This window comes from Podarcis pityusensis, assembly GCF_964106645.2.
Source record: "Podarcis pityusensis genome assembly, chromosome: 8".
Taxonomy (NCBI): domain Eukaryota; kingdom Metazoa; phylum Chordata; class Lepidosauria; order Squamata; family Lacertidae; genus Podarcis; species Podarcis pityusensis.
Window position 1 is genome coordinate 10472023 of NC_138033.1, and position 13260 is coordinate 10485282.

The window sequence follows — 13260 nt, forward strand, 5'->3', positions numbered from 1 at the left end:
CAAAGGGTCTTTGTTTCTCCTATAACCACAGCCTTGGATTCAAGCAGAAACCAAAACGTTGCTCTCAAGCACTGCTCTGACTGACTCTCTCTCCAGCTTGCTCCTTTTTCTGTCACCGGCAAACTCTAAACTCTGCTTCGTCCTTCTAACTAACTGCAAGCTAGAGGAGGGGCCCAGGGGCGTAGCGAGGAGGGGCAGGGGGCTGTGGCCCCAGGTACAAAATTCTGAAGGGGTGCAACCAGGTACAACAGCTGTGTGCCCCGCCCTCGGACTGCCCAAGCTGGGAGGTGGTGGAGCTGCCAAACTGAGAAGGTGCACAGCCACAGCCACCACCAGAAGCTGTGCCAGCAGCCATGTGCCTCGCAGGCTCTGCACACGCCCCTGGTACGTGCCTCCACCCCAGCTGCCCGGTCCACCAGGGGGTGTAAGACTTGCTCTGCCCCGGGCACCAGCAACCCATGCTACACCACTGGAGGGTCCTCACACAGAGTCTCTTTACTTTGTTCTCCTCAATGGCCCATCAACCAGGATATCACCTCATAAAATCATAGATTCAGTGGAGATTGCACATTATGGCTGACTGTGGCCCCACTCTGGGAGAATTCTCTTCCCCCACACTTCCGTCTGCCCTCCATTTTGCTTCCATATTCGAATGTCACTCTCCAACTGCAGACCCTCCAAGTGTCCCTATTTTTCAGGGACCTCTCTGATTTAGAGAAGCCGTCCCAGTTTCTGATTTGATCCTGGAATGTCCCGCTTTCCCTTAGGGCGTCCTTATTTTCATCAGAGAAATGTTGGAGGGTATGGAGTTTTCCAGCCCCTGAGCCGTCTGAAGGCAATCCTGTATAGGAAAGTTTTTTTAAATGTTTTATTATGTTTTTGTATGTGTCAGAGGCTGCCCAGAGTGGCTGGGGCAACCCAGTGAGACGTGTGGGGCATAAATAGTAAAAATTATCATTATGGAACGGGACCTCCCTCTTTTCATTGGAGAAATGTTGGAGGGTATGCAATTGGTTTCTATCAATCTTGTCAAACCAGCCAATCCACTCTTAAACTACAGCCCCATCCTTGAATTTCGAAGGATGGCTGAGCTCCTCTTTGTGTACTGAAAGTGCAAAGTAGGTAACTTGGCCTTTCGATGGAGACTGAATCGAATGGCTCCCCCATCCGTACTTGGGACTTGCCCCAGGGCATCCGCCTCAAGTGCTTTTTGCCTGGCTGGAATATGTCCTTGAATGCCTCTTGCCTGCTTTGGTGGAATGGGGTGTGTGTATGTTTGGAAACCTCTTCGTTCCTGAAGTATAGTCCATTGTACATAGCAAAGACTCACATTTGTTGCCCTGCCCACTTTTCCTTTTGGCCCCTCCTCTTTGCCCCAGGTGAGGGTGGGGGTCGGCCTTGGACTGGGAGTGGGGGAAGGTACCCTCCCCTCTTCTTTTGTATTTTTATCCTCTGATAGCTTTGCTTTCGTTCGAAAAATTCCCCGAGCTGAAACACGAAGCCCAAAAGTCCGGGAAGTAATATGATCTACTCTTTTTTATTTGTGTCTGTCGCTCTGATCTGAATTTGGCAAGCCGCGCTATTTGCCAACTGCCAGGTACAAAAGCTGTATGTGTATACGGGTTGATGGGAGATTTCCCTCTTCACAAAATATGCATCTCGAAACTTCCAGGAGCTTTTGAAAGCTGCTCTCTCCAAATAAACAAACGTGTTACAGGAGAGCGTTTCTGCTCCAGTGATCCAGGGCCTGCCCCGAAATAATCCCTTTCTTCCCCAACTCTTCCCGTAAATGACATCAAGCACAAAGGGAGTTGACTCAAAAAGCGGTGCAAGCAGAGAGATCTCTCGTCGCTACAAATTTGTGCCTTGCAGACTTTCGCGGACGCCGCTCTTTGCCATGTGCCGATTCCTAGCTTTGACTCTCCTGCTGCTGTCACTCAGCATCCTTTGCTGCACGGCCAAGGATAAAGGTGAGAGGGGAGGATGGAAACTGGGAGGCGGAGGAATCGCTACGTCGATTCTGCCTGGACACTGAGGTCCAGTGCTGAGGGCCTTCTGGCGGTTCCCTCACTGCGAGAAGCTAAGTTACAGGGAACCAGGCAGAGGGCCTTCTCGGTAGTGGCACACGCCCTGTGGAACGCCCTCCCACCAGATGTCAAAGAGAAAAATAATTACCAAACTTTTAGAAGACATCTGAAGGCAGCCCTCTTTAGGGAAGCTTTTAATGTTTAACAGACTACTGTATTTAATACTTTGTTGGAAGCCGCCCAGAGCAGCTGGGGAAACCCAGCCAGATGGGCAGGGTATAAATAATAAATTATTATTATTATTATTTCCCCTTTGGTGGGCGCAGGTGAACTGCGGAACCCGCTGCTGCAGGACGCAGCGATGGCCACCAATTTGCATGGCTTCGGGAAAGGATTGGACAGATTTGTGGAGGAGAATTCTGCTGGTGGCTACTAGCCATGATGGCTGTGCTCTGTCTTCACAGCTGGAGGCATTAATGCAGGGGCAGATCCTGGTAATAGGCCGCCCTGTGCGAGGCCATTTGACGCCCTCCCTCCAGCCCTCTGTGGCACCGGCTTAAGCCAGGCTTTGGGAAGGAGACATGAGGTTCTGGCAAGGTCCTAGAGCCCTCCTACCTCTTTCCCCAAGCCCGGTAAGGGCTTTGCTTGCCTGTCTTTGGGAAGGAGGCAGGAGCCCTTACTGGGCTGGGAGAAGGCACCTTCCTTGGCTGCATGCCCGGTGTGATGGCAGCGTTTGCGCTGCTGTAAATCTGCCTCTGTAGTAATGCTCCTGAAAGCCAGTTGCTGGTAGGCGCAGCAGAGGGAGAATATTTTTGTGTTTGGCTCCTGCTTGTTGGATTCCCACAGGCATCTGGGAACAGGATGCTGGACTAGGTGGGCCATTGGCCTGATCCTGCAGGTCCCAGTGGCATAGCGTGGGTTGCCAGTGCCCTGGGCCGCATGGAGGGAGGAAAATGGATGGAGTACACACGTACATTCAGCTGCGTCACAAAGGAGATTGCAGCCGCAGAGATAAGAAAAGAAGAGTCATTCCATTGTCTAGAGAGGTTGCTTTTTGGTTCTCATGGAAAGGGGTCAGCATGGCACAGAACATCCCGCTTTGCCAGCCAAAGGTGCCAGGCTCAATCCCTTGCCCTTCCCAGCTCAGGGTGGTCCTGGGTTGGGAGGGCTTGAGGTTTGCCAATGCTGGAGAAATGCTGTTAGAATAAACTAGCCTTCCCCAGTCTAGGGCTCTCCATATAGAATCACAGTTTCCACTTCATGGGTGAGTTGGGATTCGAACCCAGATCCTAGTCTGACATTCCAACTATTACACCACACTGACTGAAAGGCACATAACAGCTAGGAAAAAAACAGTCAAGGAAGGCACTGAGCAGGACCGGTAAGGGGCATGGTCTGGCGAAATGTAATGGCCAAGGAGAATCCCGGGGGCCGGACAGAGATATATGGGGGCCGCATTAGGCCGAAAAGCCACCCCATCCATGATATATGAGGTGGAAAGTTAAGAAACAAGTTTCCCATCCTCTTCTCCCCCAGGACCATCCCTGGATGGCCATCTGTCGTGGATGCTTTAGTTGAGATTCCTGCATTGCAGAGGGTTGGACTAGATGACCCCTGGGACCCTTTCCGATTCTATGATTCTTCTCCCCTCTCGAGACAGAAGAGCGGGCAGAGACTGCTGCGAGAGGGAAGAGTCACTCAGAATATTTTAATTGTTTTAATGTTTTAATGTTGTATTTTAATCTTGTTTTTAAGTTGTATTCATTCAACTCATTTTTATTATTGGTTGTTAGCTGCCCTGAGCCTGGCCTTGGCTGGGGACGGCAGGGTATAAATAAAAAATTATTATTATTATTATTATTATTATTATTATTATTATTATTATTAGGTCTTGGGACGCAAGGAAGTTCATGGCAGCAAAAAATCCCCCATCTTCTTTCCTCCAGCATCATTCAGGAGAGGGCTATGACTCTCCAGAGTGGCTTTGCAGAGGGCACAGTGGGGAGAAGCAGGGGGAAACTTATCCTTCTGTGTCTCGAAATCTAACTTGTTACTCCATATAAATAACCCACCCTCGTTCTCAGAGTAGCTGTCATGCTGTTCGGAGCTGTGCTAGGAATTTTGAGGTCTTAGATATATGGTAATGTTCATAAGCATACCAACCAAGCACGTACATAGATCAGCACAGGAAGATCCACCTGGAACCATTTTGATTCCTAAACTGAGCAAATGTTTTCTCTGCAAGGTCAAAGTGGGAAACCTCCCCATTGTCTCTTTCCTCACAAATCCTGTCTTAAGGGCACATTTAAGATATGAATAGGGTGTGAGCCTGTGACCTGGCCCAGGAACTAAGTATTTATCATTACAAAAGACTGGCCAGGCTCCCAATCAAGTGACTATTAACAGGTAACCTGCCAGACAGGAGATAAACAAGGACAGGAGAAAAACAACATTCAAATTTCTGTTTAGACCGCCTTTTCTGTGATGTAGGTGTGATGTATCTGAGGGGTGGGCTTAGGTTACACACCTTCTGTGATGTAGGTATGATGTTTCTGGGGGTGGTCTTGATCTACAGGGTGGCAATTTCAAAAGTCTTTATAAGGTCTTGCGTGCCATTTTTCTAGGTTCCTCCTCCTCTCCTGCGGGTGAGGGGAGCACCCTGTTGCAACAGATCAATAAAGATCAAGCTTACTAGCTGCTTTGCTTCTCAATATTCTCTGGTTGGCCTCTGTTATTCTCTCCTACCAATAGGGAACCTATGTAAGGACTCTATATGGGTTCTTGGATACCCCACAAGGGGGAAAGGGCCATTTTTGTTTACAACAGAGTTTACCCAATTGACCATCTTTCCCCTTTTCTCTGCCAGGTAGAAGATTCCGTTCAGGCCACAAGGGGGGAGAGCCAGACCAGGAAGGCCACCAGCCCTGCAGTTGTTCCGGTGAGTCTCTTTCTTGCATCACCAACCCCGACAGTTGAGAATATGGAAACTCTCTACCCCAAGTTCCGCTTTCAGTTTCCTCTGCAATAGCTGGCCTCGCCTGTTTGTTGCTGAGGTGTGGCATTCGAATAAGATCTGACCTGTAACCTCTTGCACAAATCACTCAGGCTCGTCGCTTGGTTTGAGAGCGCCACAAACCAAACCCGAGTCCCCCCCTCCACTGTAATCTGACTCTGAAATTTCCCAGTGTGAAAAACGGAGATGGATGATGGGTCATCGTTCGTTAATTAAGAACAATTAATGTTGACGGTTAATAATGCAGCAAGACGCCGCCTAACGCCAAATTAGGCTTCGAAGCGGTCTTATTAAAAAAACCAACCAATTACGCAAGCATTTAAATATAAAGCGCCCATAATTAAAATCACAGACAATCCCATTAAAAATTAAAATGTGAGCATCCGTAGTTAAAATGTGCAATGAAGCAAACCAATGCAGTAATTAAAGCAGGGAATTCCTGCTGGAGAGGTGAAGGAAAAGCCTCTGTGAAGAGGCGCATCTTTAAAAGCGAGTGAATCAGATTGGGGGTTTTCTCGTCATTAGTGAGTGAGGCTGGGACTCAGCATGGTCTCCTATGGATTAACTCAGAACATAACGGTGGAACCTCATCTATGGAGAATGGGGAAAACTGTGTGACTAATCTATGGCCCTCCAGATGTCATTTATGGCCCTCCAGCTCCTATCATCCCCTACCATTGGCCATGCTGGCTGGGGCTGATGGGAGTTGAAGAACATCTGGAGAACCACCCCTGGCTCACTCCCACAATGGAGAACTGGAAGAGGATGGGACATCAGAGGAGGAATTGCACGTGGTTTGGCTCGCTTTCACGAGACGTCTCTGCAGTCAACACCCCTAGCCTAGGAACCTAAGAAGAGCCAATGGCCTATTTAGTCCAACATCCTTCTTCTCACGCCCAGAGGCCTATGTGAAACCCTCAGTCGAGACCCCAGCACAAGACCACCCTCCCCTCTCGTGGTTTCCGGCAACTCGTATTCAGAAGTGTTGCTGGTTCCAAGCGTGGAAGCAGAGCCGAGCCACAAGGACCAGTAGCCATTGTCTGCCCTCTCCCTGAATTTGTCCAGCCCTCCTTCAAAGCCATCTAAGTTGGTGGCTCAGGGACGCGGGTGGCGCTGTGGGTTAAACCACTGTGCTGCTTGGGCTTGCAGATCGGAAGGTCGCGGTTCGATTCCCCGTGACAGGGTGAGCTCCCATTGTTCGGTCCCAGCTCCTGCCAACCTAGCAGTTTGAAAGCACACAGTGCAAGTATATAAATAGGTACCACTCCGGCGGGAAGGTAAACGGCGTTTCCGTGCACTGCTCTGGTTTTGCCAGAAGTGGCTTAGTGATGCTGGCCACATGACCCGGAAAAACTGTCTGCGGAAGCGGACAAACGCCGGCTCCCTCGGCCCGTGAAGCGAGATGAGCACCGCAACCCCAGAGTCGTTTGCGACTGGACTTAATTGTCTGGGGTCCCTTTACCTTTACCTTTTAAGTTGGTGGCTCTGATTGCATCCTGTGGCAAGGAGTTCCACAGTTTAACGATGTGCATACAGTTTCTTTGGATGTCCACGAGTTCTAGGGTTAGGAGCGCTCTGCGATATTCTGCTTGCGTGCCCTAACCCTTTCTGGTTATGGGGGTGTGAGGACCATAAAAGCACTCCTCCATCCCAAATCTTGCACTTGCCTCTTCCCACTGCCAGTTACCATACCTAATTACTCATCCTTTGTTGGCTTATGTCGTTTTAGACCTGCGTGGGCCCCGGAATCCAAAGAAACACAGACGGCTGTGTCCTTGCGATGGCATCCTTACCGGTTTGTCTCTGCCAGGTAACAAAATACCTTTAGATAAGGCTGGTCTTAGAGATAAGATGAATGGGAAACATTTATCCTCCCCCCCCCCAAAAAAAAAGACTTTAAAGGGGAGAGATAATTTATTGTGTATCCTAGGCAACTAGAGTCTCATTGATTGGGGGGGAGAGTTGTAGTCAACACGTGGGTCCCCTAACCAGATCAGTCTCAACTCTGTATGGTTTGTGCTTGTACAGTGGTACCTCTGGTTACGTACTTAATGCGTTCCGGATGTCCGTTCTTAACCTGAAACTGTTCTTAACCTGAAGCACCACTTTAGCTAATGGCTCCTTCTGCTGCCGCCACATCACCACCACACAATTTCTGTTCTCATCCTGAAGCAAAGTTCTTAACCCGAGGTACTGTTTCTGGGTTAGCGGAGTCTGTAACCTGAAGCGTCTGTAACCTAAAGCGTATGTAACCTGAGGTACCACTGTATCTCCTATTTGTGGCCCTGTAAGCATGGGTGGCGCTGTGGTCTAAACCAGCGGCGTAGCGTGGGTTATCAGCACCCGGGGCAAGGCAAGTAATTTGCGCCCCCTAACCCGGGGCAAGGCAAATAATTTGCGCCCCCTAACCCGGGGCAAGGCAAGTACAGTAATTTACTCTCCCAAGCAGCAGCAGCAGCGAGGCTTCTCTTTCCCCCGCGCTCTCCTGGAGCTGCCTCTTTTCTTTCCTTTTTTCCCTTTCTCCAAGGCTTTTCGCTTTCTCTCCTTAATTGATTCCTCCTCCACACCGCAGCGTTTCCTAGCTGCTTCCCCCCCCCCTTCCCCTCTCTCTCCTCCTCGCTCTGCTTGCCTTGCCCTGCACCGGCAGCAGCAGGCGCAGCCAGACCCCCGCCAGCCCGCCCGCCCACCCGGCTTTTTTGCCCGCGGCAGAAGGCTTCGCTCTCCCCCTTCCGCGACCTCCTCGCCAAGCCGAGCGAGCGCGGGCTCCCTAACCCGTGGATTTTAGTAGGGGCAGAGAGCTGCTAGTGCGAGCGCGCCCCCGCCCATGTTGCGCCCGGTGCGGCCGGCCCCCCTGGCACCCCCCACGCTACGCCACTGGTCTAAACCACAGAGCTTAGGGCTTGCCAATCAGAAGGTTGGCGGTTTGAATCCCGCGACGGGGTGAGCTACTGTTGCTCAGTCCCTGCTCCTGCCAACCTAGCAGTTCGAAAGCACGTCAAAGTGCAAGTAGATAAATAGGTACTGCTCCAGCAGGAAGGTAAACGCGTTTCCGTGCGCTGCTCTGGTTCGCCAGTAGTGGCTTAGTCATGCTGGCCACATGACCCGGAAGCTGTACGCCGGCTCCCTCGGCCAATAAAGCGAGATGAGCGCCGCAATCCCAGAGTTGTCTGCGACTGGACCTAATGGTCAGGGGTCCCTTTACCTTTAAGCTTAAATCAGCCATGCCTAACCATTGGGAAAGGGTTGTAGCTCCAAGTTAGAGCATCTGCTTTGAATGCAGAAGGTCCCAGGTTCAATCCAGGGCTGGGAGCGACCTAGTTGTGAATGAGCTTTATGTGACCCCTGTAAAAAGTGTTTGTTCTACAGATCAAAGCGACTGAGAGCATACATTGGGCAGGGGCGAAACTAGGCTTTATTTCACCTGGGTCAAAGACCCAGTTTGGCACACTGACCCCAAGCGCATTTGTGTAAAAACACACACACACACAGAGGCTGGGAGCCTCAAGGGCGCCCCTCTGGAGGCTTCACCGGGGGGGGGGGACCAGCTGGCCCCCTCCCCTAGCTACAGCACTGCATCAGGTAAGGTGATCTCACTAGTCAACTGCTCCCGAATTGTTAAGGGATTAATATACAAATAGTAACACCTTGATTTTGTCCCAGTAGCAATTCAGCAATTCAGATCTCTGAGCAGAGGTGTTTTATGCGGGGGGGGGGGTTGGGTCTGGTGGGCTCATACACACTCCCACTTGTTCCACTTGCCTATAAGACAAGGGTCCGAATGGTTTCCCCCTTGATCCGCTCCTTTCCCAGGGAAAACCTGCTCTTTACAGCTAGATCGGAGCAAACGTCAATTTGGAAAAACCCCGAATTGCCATTTGCTCCCGTTGAGCACTAAAGAGTGGTTCCCCCCGGAGGAAAGCAGCGGGACAAGAGGAAGTTTGGCTCAACCCAGGGTCTCGCTCCTGCCAGCAGCATTCTGCGCTAGCTGCAGCGTCCAGATCAAATGCAAGGGAAGCCCCAAACAGAGTGCATGGCAGTTGAAGTGGGGTAACCTGTGTAAAAGGGGCAGGGACATAGGAATGTGCCTTATACTGACCACTGGTCTATCTAGGTCAGTGTTTCTCAAAACTGGGTCTCCAGCTGTTTTTTGGGGGGGGACTACAACTCCCATCATCCTTAGCTAGCAGGACCAGTGGTCACGGATGATGGGAATTGTAGTCCAAAAACTACAGCTCTCCAGGTTTCCAGAGACGGGTCATTCCCAACCTTCCTTGCAGATGCCAGATGTTGAACTGAACAGCTAAATTATGCAAAGCAGATGCTTGATCACTAAGCAAGAGCATCAGAAGGGAAGATATAAACTGTCCCTTCTTCTTTTTTTGCAGAACAGCACCATCGCCACCACCGTGGCCTGGCGAAGCGGCATTTGCACCAGAGAAGGCATCGGTGCCAGGCGTTTGTGAATAAGTGCCACATGATGCGGGTGGCCATACCCTTGTAGCTTTCTCTTTTTTTAACGTAAAATTTTATTAGTTTTTTAACATATCATTTTCAACAGTAATTAAACATACTTTTACATCTTATTCAATTTTTTTGACTTCCATCAGTCCTGTCTGCAAATTTTCCAATCTAATCTCTTAGTATGCATTTCTTATTTTCCCAGTGTGGTGTAGTGGTTAAGAGTAGTGGACTTGTAATCTGGTGAACCGGGTTCGCGTCTCTGCTCCTCCACATGCAGCTGCTGCGTGACCTTGGGCCAGTCACACTTCTCTGAAGTCTCTCAGCCCCACTCACCTCACAGAGTGTTTGTTGTGGGGGAGGAAGGGAAAGGAGAATGTTAGCCGCTTTGAGACTCCTTAAAGGGAGTGAAAGGCGGGATATCAAATCCAAACTCCTCTTCTTCTTCTTCTTCTTCTTCTTCTTCTTCTTCTTCTATTACATTTCGAACTCATAACCAATATCTCTATCTTTTTCTACTCTGAAACGCTTCGTATATTTCTCCTTACAAAACGTCTTGTAGTCCTACTAGCGTAATTTGTTGATTACAGTTGCTCTTCAAATAATTCATATACTTCTTCCAATCTTCTGTAAATCTCTGGTCCCGCAGGTTTCGATTCCTTCCTGTCCTTTTGTCCAACTCTGCATAGTCCATTAATTTCGTCTGCCATTCTTCTTTCGTCGGAATTTCTTCTTGCTTCCATTTCTGGGCTAACAATACTCTTGCCGCTGTTGTTGCATATAAGAACAGTTTGACATCTTGTCTATTAATGTCTTGGCCTATAATACCAAGTAAAATGCTTCTGGTTTTTTAAAGAATGTATATTTGAAATATGAAATACCCTTGTAGCTTTCTCTGCCCCGACAAGCACACAGCTTAATTCTTTGTGTTAACCATAAAACAAATCCCTCTTCGGTACTGGCTGTCTTTACTTTGTTCGTTTCCCCACAACGGTCCCGCGAGGTAGGTGAGGCTGAGAGGCAGTGACCGGCCTATGTTTACCCAGGGAGCTTCATAGCCAAGAAGGGGATTGAACCCTGGTCTTGCAGGTCCTAATCCAACACACCAACCACTACCATACCCTCCAAGTATCCTGATTCCCCAGGGACGGGTTCGTGAATTACAGAAGCCATCCCAGTTTCTGATTTGATCCCAAAATGTCCTGGTTTTCCCCTTTTCCTCTCCTCCACACAGAGCCTTATTTTGGTTTGATGAGGCCCTCAGCTACTGAAGGTAATTGGGCCCTTTTATATGTCCAGCTGTCCTTTGTCAACAACAAATGGTTGCTGGTTTTTGTGTTGAATACAGTCATACCTCAGGTTGAATTAGCTTCAGGTTAAGTATTTTTGGGTTGCGCTCCGCGGCGACCCAGGAGTAACGGAGTGCGTTACTTCCGGGTCTCGCCGCTCGCGCATGCGCAGACGGTCAAAATGCTGTCACGCGCATGTGCGGAAGTGGCGACCCGCGCATGTGCAGACACAGATTGCGTTCGCTTCAGGATGCGAACGGGGCTCCAGAATGAATCCCGTTCGCATCCAGAGGTACCACTGTATATGCTATAAGGTAATTTAGGGACCTAATAGGTATCTAAAGCCATTTGCACATTTTGCCGTGCAACCAGTCCATGCAGAATGTAGGCACCCTAAATATAGAAATGAGCAAACTAGTGATATTTTAGGGAGCAGACTAGCAGGTGGGGCCCATTACTTACATCATAGGAGCCTACACAACACAAAACACTGTTGCTGTATGTAGGTTCTATTTTATTTGTTTTTTATCTTGTATTTTGGAAATGTACATCCAGGTTTTTTTCCTTTAATTTTTTTGGGGGGCCCCAAGAGAGTGAGGCCCTAAGCTGAAGGGCTTGTTTAGCTTATACGTAAATCTGGAACTGCCTCCACATCTTTGTGGAGAGCAATTTAAAGTGGGAGAAAGATCAGACCACCCCGCTCCTGTCCCTTTTGGAAACAAGAGTCTTTGCTCTGTGTGTGTGTGTGCATGTGGAGACGCAAAAACAGAGTCCTGTTTATACTGAAAATAAAATACCTGCACCAAATGAAGGAACAGAGAGGACCAGTCACCACTGCAGTGCCAGAGCGGCAGAGGTAAGGCCGGGCACCTATAGCAAAAAATTTGTGGGTCCTCGTCCCCCCCAGGGCTCCCTGGAGTTGGTGCCAGTGGCTCGCAAGAAGCCCCAAAGCAGGGCCTAAGCACAGCACCTCTCTCTACGCACTTGTGATTTCCAGCAAACCAGTATGCAGACCTTTTACTCTGACCCAGAAAGGCTTCCCTTCCATGCTGCGTGGCAGACGTGTGTCATCCGAGGGGCAACATGATAAAATCTGGCAGCAAAGCATTTTGCTTCCATTTAAGGACAGCTCACAAATCATTAAAAGTTGTCCTCGACCCACAAAAAAAGCAAAGGTTACAACTTAGGTTTGCAAACCACAACCATGTGACTTAACCACAGGAAATTGTGAAGTCGTAAAACTGGAGCTGCAAGATTTAGGTGATTTTGTTGGTTGATTAACAGAATGGTGGGCAAAAAGAGGTAAACGTCGAACTCAGGCGTGGGGGACATGGAAACCTCTGGATGTTCACAGGCTACAACTCTCATCATCCCTACATATTGGTCATGACAGCCGGAGCTGAAGGGACTTGGGGATCCTGCAACCTCCTGCTCTAGAGCCTAGAATTCTGAGGAAGCATCTTTTAAAAGTTGAGGAAGAGAGAGAGATTTGATAAAAATGTGGGCAATCTGTTTTTGGATCACTAATTTATCTTTTAGGGAACAGTCAGAGGCTAATTCTCCTTCCTTGGCTGTGTGTTGCAGGGGGACTTAATCCCAATAAAATGGAATTGCTATTGCTCGGGAGATCTACCCATCAGGATAAAAGTTTAGGCCAGATCCTGAATGGGATCACGCCCCTTCTGAAGGGCCAGGTACACAGTCTAGGAATGATCCCAGGCTGGGCACTGTCTGTGAAGACAATGTTGACATCTGCTGCTTTCCGCCAGCTTAGGCTGGTTCAGCAGCTGTGGCCCCATCAAAAGATGGCAGTGATTATGTCCAGGTTAGATTACTGCAATGTGCTCTACGTGGGGCTGCCCTTGAAGACGGTTCGTAAGCTGAAAGTGGTACCTGCGTTTGGTGCAAAGACTGCATGACACCTGTAATGGATAGTCATTCGCAGGCACTAATTTACATTAGACAAAACATGCGCATTAGGCAAAATTGCAGACTAAAATGCTGGAGACGATTTTAAGAAAAACATGAATTGCTGCAGAAATGCGTATAACTGAATTTAAGATTGCAAAGGTGAGAAACCAAGAGAACCAAAACCAACAGATCCAGCCCTACCTACCCATTTCTTCCAAGTCTGGCTGTGCACAAAAAGGAAAAAAGAACTTTAGCAACTGCTAGTGGGGATCTTGTTCACTTTTTTTTTTTGCAATTGTAACTGTATATTTTTTTAATGTGCAGTGTGTGCCCTGGATTTTGGCTCAGAGGAATCAGGGCAGCACATGTAAAGCATATGACTCCCCCCCCAAAAAAGAATCCCAGAGGACTGTAATTTGTTAAGAATGCTGAAAATTATAGCTCTGTGAGCGGAAAACCACAGTTACCAGGATTCTTTGCAAACTGCCTTGTGTTTTTCGGATGAAGGCTGGTATGTAAATTTAATTAATAATAATAATAATAATAATAATAATAATGGGTC

At 48.8% G+C, this 13260-nt stretch overlaps 1 protein-coding gene and 1 long non-coding RNA gene across 2 annotated transcripts in view; both read left to right on the forward strand.

Moving 5' to 3' along the window:
- Positions 1–13260, forward strand: part of LOC308484605 — a 110899-nt gene that overhangs the window by 32604 nt on the left and 65035 nt on the right. The window lies entirely within an intron of this gene.
- On the forward strand, positions 1685–9623 carry LOC308484494 (uncharacterized protein). The gene is made up of 4 exons (XM_081019507.1): positions 1685–1970; positions 4894–4965; positions 6770–6850; positions 9426–9623. The coding sequence occupies exons 1-4, from the start codon at positions 1790–1792 to the stop codon at positions 9539–9541; spliced, it is 450 nt and encodes a 149-aa protein (XP_080875633.1). The 5' UTR covers positions 1685–1789; the 3' UTR covers positions 9542–9623.